This window comes from Xiphias gladius, chromosome 9 (genome assembly GCF_016859285.1).
Source record: "Xiphias gladius isolate SHS-SW01 ecotype Sanya breed wild chromosome 9, ASM1685928v1, whole genome shotgun sequence".
In the NCBI taxonomy this organism is placed as follows: domain Eukaryota; kingdom Metazoa; phylum Chordata; class Actinopteri; order Istiophoriformes; family Xiphiidae; genus Xiphias; species Xiphias gladius.
In genome coordinates this window covers 14,455,623-14,469,310 of record NC_053408.1, presented here as the reverse complement: position 1 = coordinate 14,469,310, position 13,688 = coordinate 14,455,623, and the positions used below count along the sequence as shown (strand labels likewise).

At 42.1% G+C, this 13,688-nt stretch overlaps 1 protein-coding gene across 3 annotated transcripts; it reads left to right on the top strand.

The window, feature by feature from the left end:
• Positions 1-7,888: 7,888 nt before the first annotated feature.
• On the top strand, positions 7,889-13,354 carry lrrc3ca (leucine rich repeat containing 3Ca). 3 transcript variants are annotated; one of them, XM_040134379.1, is made up of 3 exons: positions 7,889-8,036; positions 8,363-8,678; positions 12,005-13,354. In XM_040134379.1, the coding sequence occupies exon 3, from the start codon at positions 12,091-12,093 to the stop codon at positions 12,883-12,885; it is 795 nt and encodes a 264-aa protein (XP_039990313.1). In that variant the 5' UTR covers positions 7,889-8,036; positions 8,363-8,678; positions 12,005-12,090; the 3' UTR covers positions 12,886-13,354. The 3 variants fall into 3 exon arrangements, with proteins under 3 accessions (XP_039990313.1, XP_039990312.1, XP_039990314.1); XM_040134378.1 differs by lacking the exon at positions 7,889-8,036 and having other exon boundaries at positions 8,169-8,678; XM_040134380.1 differs by lacking the exon at positions 7,889-8,036 and having other exon boundaries at positions 8,169-8,682.
• The last annotated feature ends 334 nt before the right edge of the window (positions 13,355-13,688 follow it).

Genomic DNA, 13,688 nt, shown 5'->3' with positions numbered 1-13,688 from the left:
GACATTTACTGGTTTTAATGGCGAATGAGACAGAGAGCCACATCTTAATAGTAGCCAAATCAATCCTTCACTTTTTGTCAGGTGTAACATACAGCATGGCTCAAAGACAGTTCTGATGTTTGATACAAGGAGATGAATTTGAGCTTAGACCAAATTTCAGAAAATGTATTGTCTGTTCTCAGGTCTTTCTTTACAATTTTATTCTGTTCCATGATAAAACTGTATATGTTTAATTCAGTTGTTTGCCAACCCATGGGTCTGTCTTACTAGATGGCATATCATACAAGCTACTGTGTAGCACTTTTTAAAGCTTCCCCATATTCTCTGAGGCCTAATATGCTAGCTGTATAATCGTTCAGGATGTACAGTGATCAGAGAAATTGTGGCTGCATAAGCCATTCAAGATTCACAGAACTAAGAGAGGCTGCAACAGTCAACATCTGTGCATATTTTATCTTGTTTACATATCGTCTTGAAGCTACACCTGTAAAGTCAGCAAATAATGTAACAGATTTCGGAAAAGTCAAGTGTTCATCTAGATAATACCCAAGGTATTTGTATCACTCAAAGTACAGCAGGTGGCAGCTGCTTGTCACACACAGAAAATATTTCAAGCACTGGAGATTTACATTTTTCAAAGATGTGCAACAACAAGGAGAAAATAGATTCCAAATGCAAACCTTCTGAGTCACGAGAAAGTTGCAAGTAGTCACTAATACAGTTCAAGATACATATTCATATCATTCAAGTCAGAAGTAATGGTACATTTTAAAATCTGTTACAGAAGCAAACTGATGGGGTGACCCAGATGGGCCACAACAAGCTCATCACTGCTGAGATCCAGGTTCAGTTGGCTCGAATGAACAAAGCTGGCAAGAGATTGTGTCCTGGTGGTTGTGTCTTTGTTGTCTCTTTCCCTCTTCACACATTCACACTCCTCAGCCGAAGTAAGGAAAGGGGAGAAATGGCCTTTCCATTCCGAACTACGAGGAAAAAGGGAGAGAAGCACACAGATTTGCTCAGTATTTCCTGATGAGTATACCATTGTTTATAGGTACCTGTTGGTCATTTAGTGTATAAGTTGTTACTGTTCTTTTAAATATTCAAATGTACAATAATTGCCTTGCAAGAAAGAGTGCAGTAATGTTTTCTGGGAGTGCAGTGTTCCCGTTTTTCCAGTATTCCATTTCAATTTTGCTCCATTAATCAATATTCTCTCCCCCCTACTCTCTCTCTCCCTCATTTCCTCCAATCTCATTGTCACACATGCATACACACTGTTCATGATAGCAGCCTAAAAGCTATTTAGTGGTTAATAGGTTTATCTCTCCAGAAGTGTGTCGTTGTAGTTTATGATAGCCTTCAGCTGATGTGTTTTTACAGCAATATATCATCATGCAGAGCTCTGCTTCGTGTCTTACAGCGTTGTTCAGTTGACGCAAAGTATTCAGAGGTTACAAGATTTAGAAAAGCGCTACAGAGAAACGATGATGGTTTTATTCAATACTATTCAAACATGAGCCTTTACATTTCAGGTCTGGTGGCTATCAGTTAATAGAAATGCAGTAACCTGATTTATCTTATCGTTCTGTCATTTTTATCTGTCCTCCTCTGCTCTGTTGCTCACTAATCTGACCTTGGCATGATAATAATAGGGTTGAAGAGCTGGAGCTGTGGTACAGGATGTAGTGCAATGTACGTACACAAATACGCCCACAACTGCACACATGAATGAATGGTGAAAACCCACATTGCAGTTTGATTTTGAAACTGGAAAGAATGATTTATCTCTGTTAAGAAATACAAAAGAACGTGCCAGCTGCCTTCATCCTTTTTTCATACACACAACACAAAGGATTTGATATCTTGAAAACACAATATGTTGTATTATTCTGCTGTAGCTTCATATTTAAGAGATAGTTATGAAAGTGGTATTGCTCTTCTCTTACTCTCGGCAAGAAAGCAAATAAGCATATTGCCCCAAATTTCAAACTATTCTTTTAATGTTAAAATGGTACATACAAGAAAATCTGACAAATTAAGCAGTTTACAAACCTATATTGTTTTTGCATTTTGCATGTTAGTGATGTAGAAGGCCATCCACTGACTTCCGATAACGTTTTCCAGAAGTATTCGTTTTTTTAGTAATTTAATTGTATCTACCATCAGATTACACAATTTCGGGTAATTTAAGACAACACAGTTTTGTTTGCAACTATGCCATTACTATTCTAACTATTTAACACACTCACAAACAGATTTCCTCTTGTCTAGTACTAGTAGGCTGTTTGAAAGAGAGAATACTAAGTACTCAGCATCCAAAAATAGTCACCCATCTGAAGTTGTTGAGAAATGTTAGCAAAGTAGATGGACACCAGCGCTCTCAGTGCCACCTGCTTTCCTGTTTATTTATTGATGGCACTGTGTTTTCTGAGGCCTGATGCAGCTTGACTATTTGGAAAGTGGGGGAGATAGAGACTTGATGTGTCATAGATCTACTGATAGCTGTCTAAAGGCGCTGTTTGGCACAGCTTTATAATTGGCTTCATATAAGGATATTAGGGTGACAGGTGAGCAGATGCTGCTTCCAACTGAGCACTTGACAGGTATGTCAGAGCTTGTTCTGAGAGAGAGCTTGGGTTGTGTAAAAGATATATCAGTTGAAAGTCAACAGTGATAAGGATGATTGTCAACATGCATCTTTTTTTCTTCGTTTTGGCTTTCAACTCACCAAAGAACTCTAAAGATAAGCCAAAGATATATCCGCTCCTGATGAGAGCTGTGTGAAACAACTCTGTTGTAATGTGGGACAGCAAAAACAGATCTATTTGAACTAAGTAGCATTTGATTGCTGCTTTTGACATGCATACACTTTAAATAGCTCAAATCTGGGGCTTCCTTAGCTGGATAATCTCACTTGCCACTAATTTATGTTGAATGAATAGTTCCATAATACCATCCATCACCGAAAGACCAGTCAAGAGCCTGGGCAAGGTCTTTGACTGTAGCTTCAGGGATGCAACGGCAGTCCAAGCAACCATCAAGGAGCTTGAGACATTTGCCACTACGGTAAACAAGTCTGGCTTACCAGGAAGGTTCAAGTCTTGGATCTATCAACATGGTATTCTACCTCGAGTCCTCTGATCTCTTCTGGTGTATGATGTAACGCTGTCAACGGTCGAGACCCTGGAGAGAAAGACCAGCAGCTACCTCCGCAGATGGTTGGGTCTGCCACGTAGCTTGAGCACTGCAGTGGTCCTGGAGGAGATGTGGGCAGGAGTCGAGGAGGATGGTGGCAATTGGGAGGGAGCATGGACTAGGTGGGAGGGTGCAATGGAGCGGAAGATATCCTGGGCTGACATCTGGCAGGCGGAACCCCAGCATCAAGTTCATGTTCCAATTTGTGTTTGATGTCCTACCCAGCCCGGCAAATCTCCATGTCTGGGGCAAGAGTGATACTTCAGCATGTCCTCGGTGCCCCAGAAAAGGTTCCCGGGAGCACATCCTCAGCAGCTGCCCAACAACCCTTGGGGAGGGCCGCTCCTGTTCGCAACATGACCAGGTGCTGAAGCTGGTTGCAGAGGCCCTCTCCAAAGCTGTGGCTAACATCAAGTACGTGCACAGCCAGAGGAACATCATCTTTGTCAGGGCTGGAGAGCAGCCTAGGGCACAGCCCAGTTCAGCAGCCGGTCTGCTCACCATGGCATGGGACTGGGAGCAGCGAGTGGACTTGAGGAGGCAGCTCAAGTTCCCAGACCAAATTATAACAACTTTGTTGAGGCCAGACATGGACCTAACATCAGCCTCTACAAAGCAAGTGCTCCTGATACAGCTGAGTGTTCCCTGGGAGGACCGCATAGAGGAGGCAAATGAGCGTAAGTGGTCCAAGTACCAGGAGCTGGTGGAGAAGTACCGCTTTAGAGGCTGGAAGGCTTGCTGTGACAACTTGTCAGTTTTACACTTAATTTTTTGTATGGATTTAAAAAAACGGATTCAATATAAAGTTTTTAGTTTTTAGTTTTTAGTTTTCAGCTGTTTCCAGCATTTTACAGTCTTTATATTAAGCTAAGCTCATTGGCCGTAGCTTCACATATACCAGACAGACATGAAAGTTATATCTTTCCCCTCTGCTCCCATTTGATTGGTCAAATGTCCTTTGAGAAAAATCAGTGTTAGACTTGGACATGTATGTTCCCCCCTGGAGTTTTCTCTATCATGAGTTCGCTAAAGGGAATTTGCTTAAGTAAACCTCAATGTTTCTGAGAATTTTTTTCCTGGCTAAGACTAGTCCCAACAGGAAGTAGGGCATGTAGAGTTTAATGTGCGTATTGATATGAACACTCATTTAGAATGAAATAATGATGAAAAACAGAACCTTCTGAAAATTCAATCACAGCTTCATGTTCTCTGCCAGTATTTAGCTCAGGCAATTTTCAGGTGTGCGACAGAAGAATTGACTGGCATTAATCTGTTCAAGATAGAACAACAAATCTCAATAGCTCAAGCTATGCTGAATTTGTGTGGATGCTCAGAGGAAAAATATAAATGAGTAGAGTAACCTAAATGACAAATTAAAAAGCACTAATATTCTTCAAGATGTGACACACAATTATTTATACCTTTCATACCATAACCTTTGCAGACATCCCAACAGTATTTAGGGAAGTAAAAATTACAGTAAACCTCTAACATTTGCATCATTGAAAGACAGTTTGTATCCACTCACTGTTCATATTTTGACCATCGCATTTCCATTAGCGTCCTTGGAGGCCCAAAACATGACCTTTAAGGTGAACACCCCTCCCTGGCTGTCATTGTGAATATGTCCGAGAGACACAATGAAGGACTAAGAATTATTAAATACTTTAAAAGGGCAATGGAAAACAGTTCCAACAACCTCTATCCTGTGTTGGCAGGAACTGCAGGCAACTATAACAACTTAACATTTAAGATGCTGTACTTCACAATCAGCTACGCCACTTTGTTAATTGTTCACACTTGTTGTAAGAAATGTTACCATGAGGGGTTTCATAAAAATAACTAAATTTGCAGAGAAAGGAACACCTTACATTCACAGTATGCACAGTAAGTACTTTATGAACCTTGTGACCCCTAATATGAAGCAGTATCTACTTGCAAGCCCTTGTCATAGAGTGTATGTCTTTAAGTTGTGAACAGTTCATACTAGTGTTTTTCTCTCCTCACGTTGACTCATAGTTATTTTTAGCCATGCTAGCAGGCAGATAATGGTAAATACTGTAGTGCTAATTAGCAAATGTTACCAAGCTAACCCGTTAAACTAAGATGGTGAACATGGTAAACATTGATGCTACTTATCATCATGTTAGCATTGTCACTTTGATCATATTAGCATGCTGATTTTAGTATTTAACTCAAAGCACAACCTACTATTAGTCTTGTTAGAGTCCTGAAGAGGTAAGAGTATTTAGTATTAAAATTAAAAAGCAAAGATTAGAAAAAGACATTTTAAAAAAACTCAATTTTTTAGCAGATTTTTGTTTTTTCCCACCTTAGTAAACATCACAGCACCACTTAGATTCCTCCCATGACCCCTTGTAGGGTCCCAACCCCTAGGTTGGGAACCACTTCCCTAAAATTTACTTAGCTGCACTTTTTTGGAAGCAATTGCAGGGCGTTTTGAGCTACAAACAACATCAGCCATTTGGAACAAGCCAGTGGAGCATAAAGCTGCTCATAATCTGCTTCCACAAGATTTCAAGGTTTGTGGTTGGAAGCGTCTGACAACACTCAGTCGGTGGGGAATTACACAAGGATCAATGAATATCTACAACCCTTTGATATTGCTAGTCCATTGTTTCCTTAATGTCTGTGATATCACACTTCAAAGACAAGGCTCCTCACAAGGAAGAGAGGTGTGGTGACGTGCCCCCTCTTTACTGGTGGTAGCAGGAAAATCCTTTTCATGCACCTTTCTCACAGCTTTTGATTAAAAGGTTCAAGACAGGCAAGGAAATAAAATTAAAAAACAGCAGGGTAATGTTGTATTCAGAAAGACAAGGCAGGACTTTGATCTTGCTCAGGGACGAGGAGTAAGCTGGGCGCCAGAGACAGAGAGTGTGTGTGTGTGTGTGTGTGTGTGTGTGTGTGTGTGTGTGCGTGTGCGTGTATGTGTGTTTGTGAGAGCAGGCAGAGAAAGGAGTAGGATATAAAAATGCGAATGAAATTGAGAGATCTCAACGATATGAGTTCTTTTGTTACGCTGCAACTCGGAGCACACAGAAAAAACTCATGGCAAAACATTCCCACCCTGTTGAGGTGACATCGTAGAAACTTCGGTACCAGAATTTCCTCAGCAAGATTCCTGCTCAGTGCTTTGGCTTCACGGATTAATGTTAGCTTCCAGGTACTGTACACCACCTGCAAACGTATGAAGATAACAGAGAGGGCGCCTGAGTCTGCTCTGCGATACTTGACAGAGTGGAGAAAAATGAAGTAAGGAGGAAAAAAAGAAACTTTGATTCACTTGAAAGTTTAGTCTACTGGGACTAATGCTTGGCTGATAATGCATACAGAGCCCCATCTATCTGCCAACCACAGTGGAGCATTTGAAGTAATCTGATAGAGTTTGAGGAGACTGAGTGCCAGCCTCCTCTGTCGATGAGGAAAAGTAATCCCATTTTCTGCTGTTTCACCGTCATATGCTCTTCCACCTATCTGATCTTCTTCTAATTGGCAAGAGCAGCCTCACAACCCCAGGGAACATAGACCAGCATCAGTGAACACCATGTTGTACAAGTTTCTCATGGGGACTGAGATACTTCATTGTATTATGGTGGTTTTATCTATCAATTCTCAAAAACTAGCGAATAGTACCAAGACAAAACCAGCATGAAAACATTAAAAGATTCTGTTTCTTCTGAGCTCGGTCTTATTGTGATTGTTTAAGCAAATAGGTGACTTTGTGTTTGCCCTCTTCACTGTAGCAGACATGAGTTCTCTGCAGGAAACAGCTTTACAATAGAGTCCAATGAGGCAAAGAAATACAAGCCTATGCAGACTTGTAAACAGTGCAACCTAAACTTAATTAAGAATGCAATTGTTTGGAGGATGAACATAAAACCCAGATATGCGAGCCTTTTGCACTGTTAAACTACATGTCCTGCAGCTTAATCTGGATGTTATTGGATGTCACTGTTAGTTTACAGTGGGACAAGAGACATGACCTGGAAAGCACAACTGAAAGGTCCAATAACATTTCCAACAATGTCCAAGAGTAAGACAGGGGCTAGGACAGGGATCTGAAAAGGATCTGTCAGGGAAACAGTAATATGTAACTCTACCTGGGCTGAAACAAACAGTTGACTACCAGAGAGCACTGAAATACTCAATAAATTGCATTAAAAGACTGTGTTTCAAGTTAAATATATCAAGGATGCTTCACTTTCCTGTTTTCTTTTCTGTCATCAACACCTCTCATTGATGAAACAGTTTATGCAGTCAAGGCCGGATTAAGCCACTGGGACAAAAACTATCTGAAATCAACTGAAATATTAAAGGTCTTAGCACTAGGGTTGACCCAGGACTGACACAAGGCCTAACTATAAAATAGGAATTCAATATTAAGTATAACTGCAGGAACAACCTATATGGGTCCTTACATTTCAGTTTTTATTGTTTTTTAGTGGTATTACAAAATTGAAAATAATCAAAGAAAGAAAGAGAGACAGAAAGACCAATAGCCGCAGTTAATCATACACAGTCTGCCCTTCAGAAGCACCAGGGAGGGAGTTTGGGTGGAGTATCCCACATTATTGATTTTAATTCCATTAATACCTTATGACTGGCTGCTTGGCAGACTCTCCCAGGCCAGTGCCCATGCACGTCTGTTTTCATAGTGGATTTGACTGGGCTTTCTTATCGGCTGGCAGCAGGCAGGAAAAAGGACCTGGAGACGGCCAACGATCCACCGCCCTGGCAGCCAGGCTGCATGTCTGAAACAACAAGCCTCATATCAAACATGATTAACGAAGGCTGCTCCAACCCAACTGCTCCATGTATGAACATGGCACCGTGTGTGAGATCACTTCTGTGTGTGTGTGTGTGTGTGTGTGTGTGGGGGGGGGGTGTTTATGTGAGGGAGGGGTACTCCATGCTTTACTAGCACCTGCTGCACACACATCAAATCCACTTCGCTCACAGCAATCAGCAGAAGCATGTGAATGAATGTAATGAGTCACACCATTACATATTTGCATTAATACATTTCCAACAACCAGATCCAGTCGTTAACGCTTCCCCTCGGTGCGTAAAATGCGCTGTCTGCCATTTTAAACTTTGCATTAGTCTTTTCTTTTTTTTTTTTTGTCCGACCCGGGATCAGAGCAAGTCAGCCACCGCCATCGGCGACAAGTCCTGCTCTCTCGCTGCGTCCCCTCGCGCCGGCTCCAGCGGTGTTGCCTAGTTTTCTGGTTGCGTGGAAACTAAAAAGGCTGCGCGGAGCGAGCCGCGAACCGCCGGAGCATTGCCGGTGGCGCGTCGCGGTTGTCAGCGCGGCGCTCGGCGCAAGTTTAACGAGCCGCAAGAGGACCCGATGGAGGCGAACCAAAATGCCCGGCGAATCGCAGTTGGTGGAGCATTTTATTCGGGGCACTCGCTGAGGAGGACACCATGAAAAGGGGAGGACAAGCGGCAAAGACGTGAGTGAGTGTGTGTCGGTGTATGAAATATATCATTGAACGTTTTTTGGTCGTAGCGGGGGCTTTCTGTTTGCAATCTCAACTCTGTGGCTCACCAATTTCCACCGTAGCATTCACATAAAGAGGCAGCCTCGCTACCGACAAAGTCTCATACGAGCAGCTGTTGAGTCCATCCCATACGCTTTCTTTGTGATACTGCATGCATCTACTCATTTTCAATACACAACAAAGAGCGACTGTTTGCCGTTGTCCAGTATTAATGAGATGCTCTAAATGTGACTGGTGCTGAAATAAAGTTGCGGAAGGGTGCGGACCACAACAGGATGAAAGACAAATTTACCGAGGGTATCAGTTCCCACAGGGCATCGCCTTTATCTCCTGTCTTTTGAGTTCATTTTCCACCAGATGCTCGTTGCCCATGAGTAGAATTTAACATTCAGCCGGAACTGACACTTAACCCACTGCTACGGTTTAATATTGCATCGTAAATGTGCTCAGCTTGTGGTTTTGATTAATATGATTTTAGGCTTGAAAGTAACTGGATCAGTACCAATCTAGTACTGATGCTGAGGATTTGAATATTTAAATTAATGTCGAAGTGATATTTACACTGATTACAATGACTAAACCTTTTCTAATCTTGAACATTACACTATCAAAAGAGCTGACTGCCCTTCTGTAACAGTATGTTTACAGATATTGCTCCCTGGGTAAACAACAAATTATTGTGTGCTTGTGTGTGTGTGTATGTATGTGTTTTGCTCAAAGAAACATGAAAAGCATCTTTAATAATTGAAATTGACATTGAGTTAGGAATTGGGAGAGGAGGATGGAGCTAAAAGCACTGAAATATGATTACAGTTGCATTAAAAGTCTGCGTTTCAAAATGTCAAGGATGTTTTATTTTCCTGTTTCCCATTTCTGTCATCCACACCTCCCATTGATAATTAGAAACCAGTATCTTAATTTACCATTCATGCGTTGCTTTTAGCAGTGATGTGATGCCATGAAAAGGTCACATCCGTACATGAAAAACACTACCTGACAAAACATATTAACATATTAAAGTAGTGTTGCAGTTTTTGATGCATCTGGTGTTTGGGTTTGAGTCCAAATTACTTCTCTGCACACAGTTGCTGCCAGGGACTTGTCAGTATAGCACTGACAGCAGTGAATGCATGAAGGGAGAGGCCAACATTTGGCTCCTGAGTGCTGCGTTTATTATGTAAATCAAAAACAGGAGAGTTATTTATCATACAATTAGGCAATGACTTTAGGAACACAGAAGAAGATGTCACCTGATTTAAAGGGCCATTGATTTATTGCATTTACACTATAAGGCTGTGAGAGGAGTTGCATTTCTTATAAGAGTATAGACATTAGTAAAATTACTCTTTTTTAGCCAGTGATGTCTTTGAATAGCATATTTTGAATGGAGATCAGTTTCTGAAAAATCTTATTGGGAATTACATGGGTGCCCCACCCTGCTATTGAGTAGGTTTACACCCATCTCTCGTGTGTTTATCTCATCCACAGGCAGCACTTGTTTCCTTCCTCTCCCCTTTATTCTTTCACTGCCAGGTGTTTTCATCGGTTGTTCCTGTGACTTACTAACATTTGCCCCTTTCTTAAATATCTCATTAGTGTCAAACACTATTCTCAGTGTTGTAATTGAAATGTTACTCCTCTCCTTAAATCCTCTTGATATCATCCTTCCCTTCACAACCCTGTGCTTGTGTGTCCCTTTCCCTTCTTTCCCACATGCTTTCTCCTCCTCTACTCCTCTACTTCTACTTCTGCTCCCCCATTATCTCTCACCAAAATACCAGGCTGGCTTGCTATTTGACAGGAGAAGTACAGCCTTTACAGGAGGATAATGTTACCCATTCAACTGAAGCAAGACCTTTTATTTCCTTGGGTGTTAAGCTGCATCTGTCATGCTATTTTACTTTCTCATACACCCTGCTGACACTTTGTGCAGAGGGAAATCCTTTGGAAGTTGCTTTGCCTGGCCTTGATGAAGATGTACGGATAAACATCTCCTGTCTGACGGGGGGCAAACTAAAGCAGTCAGCGCTTAATAGCACAGGACTCATCTGCGCTTTGCTATTGTGCATCAGCCCCTTCCCCCCACTGATGGCTCATGATTGGGGTTGTCTGGCAGGCATCTCGTAAACTGGCGTAACGCAAAGAATGTTATTAGCTGTGTCCTGTGGAAAAATCATCTGTCCCCCTCACACACACATACATTGTCACTACAATCTGTCCTCTACCCCCCAACGTCATGTGATACTTACAGGTACTTAGAGATCAATTTCATTTTTTAATCTTGGTAAGCAGATCTTGCCCAGTCTCCACCCATTTTGAAGAAATTAAGAAGTCTGGTTGAACTCCAAGGTTCCCTCTTGTCTCAAAGAAGACAGGCCATCACATTGTCTGTTTTGTTGGCCTTGGCGCTGTTTATAGCATTAGCATTTACCCCAACAAAAGGATTGGGTAGCCAACACTGATGCTACACTGACTTAAGGAGTTTTTCCCGAAGAGGATTAGTAACAGGATAGGAGGTAGCCCTGATCAGCTATTAATGAAGTGTGTTAGGGTGGATAGACCTGCCATTTTCAAAGGCTTACATACAAAATATAAAGTGTAATTTACAGGACACACAGACAAGCTTTTACCTCTGTGTTATTCAAACTTTTGAGTAAAATACCCAATGGACTAGCAACTGTATAACTTGAAAGATACCAAGCTAGGAAAGTCATAATGGTCACTTTTATAGAAAAATGTTACATCAGAATGGCAGCTAAAATTTCAGAAAGAACTGAAAACATGATATACTCTATACAACGCCATTAAAAATATTGTTGGTTTTATTTTTTTGTTTGGAATGTGTTGTTTGTTATGGTGTAACATCACTATGTTAATATCGGTCTCTGTGTACTGAAATAGCCTTGCACTGCAGGGATGTCAATTATAAAAGAGGCACAGTGACACCAAAGGATTTTCTTAGCTTGTTTATTGTGCTGGTGTGAAGGGAATGTTTGATCCGTAGACTTTCTTGGAAATACAACAGAAGTGTAGTTGTTTCTGGCTACCGACAAGCTGAAATGAGCATGCAGCATTCCCGCCGCCTCCTCACTGCAGTTACACTGGCTACTGTACCCCCCCCATTTCTACGTTAAATAACAACATGGCCTCTAAAGAACATTGTTAATTACCCATGTCTTCTATGGCAAAAGTGTTTTGCAGTACAATTTTAAATTGTCTTTTTTCAAAGGGTAGTCTTCCCACCACTGCTAATGTGACTTTCTGTTTCTATGTCATAGATTCAACAGCTACTGGGGAGGTTGATGTGGACTTCATCAACCCATGCACCCAGGTGGTCTTTCCTGGAGCATGCTCATGTCTCACAATGTCCTTACTTGCAGACTGGCTACTGCGCCACTCAGTGGTCATGTGTTTGCTGCTGCACAGCCTGGTGTTAATGACCTTCTGCTTCCACCACGCTGCCACCAGTTGCTCCAAGAGCTGCTACTGCTCTGAGAGTGAGAGCGGTGGCAAGACGGTGCGCTGCAGCAATCTGCAGCTCACAGAGATCCCCCAGGACATCCCCAATGACACACGACGCATCTACCTGGACTTCAACCTCTTCACTACAGTCCCAGCGAATGCTTTTGAAGGTTTGCCCCATCTGGTTGAACTGGATCTATCACACAATGAATTAAGCCAGCTAGAACCAGGGGCGTTCCGAGGCCTGGGGTCCTCACTGCAGTTCCTGGACCTTTCTTCGAACAAGTTAGTAAACTTTAACCCTGAGGCCTTCGAGGGCCTGCGGGCTCGTGCCAATCTAACAAACAATCCATGGCACTGTGATTGCAACTTACAGATGGCCATGCCTCGTGTGGACCTGGAGCCTGCGTCACTGACGGGCATTGTGTGCAAGACTTCAGATCCTGAGGAAATAGGTGTTCAGGGACTTGCCTTCCTGTTGGCACCAGACATAGACCTATGTGTGGTGATGAAGAGGACTACAGATGTTGCCATGTTGGTCGTCATGTTTGGCTGGTTCACCATGGTCATCTCCTACTTGGTCTACTATGTCAGGGCTAACCAGGAGGACGCCCGCAGACATCTGGAGTATCTCAAGTCATTGCCCAGCAAACAGGGGAAGTCAGAGGAGTCTTCCACCATTAGTACTGTGGTATAGGGCTTTTGGAGCGACACGTGGGACCTGAAGCTGTAACCCACACCAAACAGGATGGAGCTACAATCTGCAACTACACATTCATCATCAGTCTCAGACAGTTTTGCCAAGTCGTGTCACAGATTCAAAGTGGGCAACGAGACATACACCTGCACAAGAAAATCAGGCCGATGCAACCTAGCCCAGATGAATAATTCATCTTTCAGCGACCCATTAGGAATTTCTGTTGGCTGAGTTGATGGACTAGTCTGCGCATTAAGGGAGTAAAAGCAGCTGCGTGTTTTTGGTGAACACTGTGTATGGGATACAAATGGAATTTATCCAGCGGTGCATGCACCTTGACGCACCTCTTTCCCACACAGACAATTCAGAAGGCAGTATCACACAGAAATACAAATAGTGGGTAAAGCCAACACTAGAATGGGGAACTTTGTGAACAATTTTCCATTAATATCCTTAAAGTGTTCACCAATATATAACAATTAAATTGATATTTTCCATTTAAATTTTTGTTTTGGGTTTTTTTTTTTCTTACTGAACTCACTCAACTGTATCGTAGGAAAATGAAAAAAATACATACAGTATTTAGAATTTAAATTGCTCCACTTTTTGGCAAATGCATATTCATCTCACTGTGCTGATGTATCACAACGCTGTGGTACAAAGGACTTATCAGTTATTCTGTGATGTTTTTATAGTAGCTACTGTACCAGAGCTCCATACTGATGAGAATAACAGACCTCCAAGCTGCCTCTTTATGTCAAAAGCAATTAACAGGAGACCTTGGCTTGTTCACCCTCATAACC

Excerpts from the sequence above, each read along its gene's own strand:
- lrrc3ca (XM_040134379.1), top strand. The coding sequence starts at position 12,091 with ATGTCCTTACTTGCAGACTGGCTACTGCGCCACTCAGTGGTCATGTGT.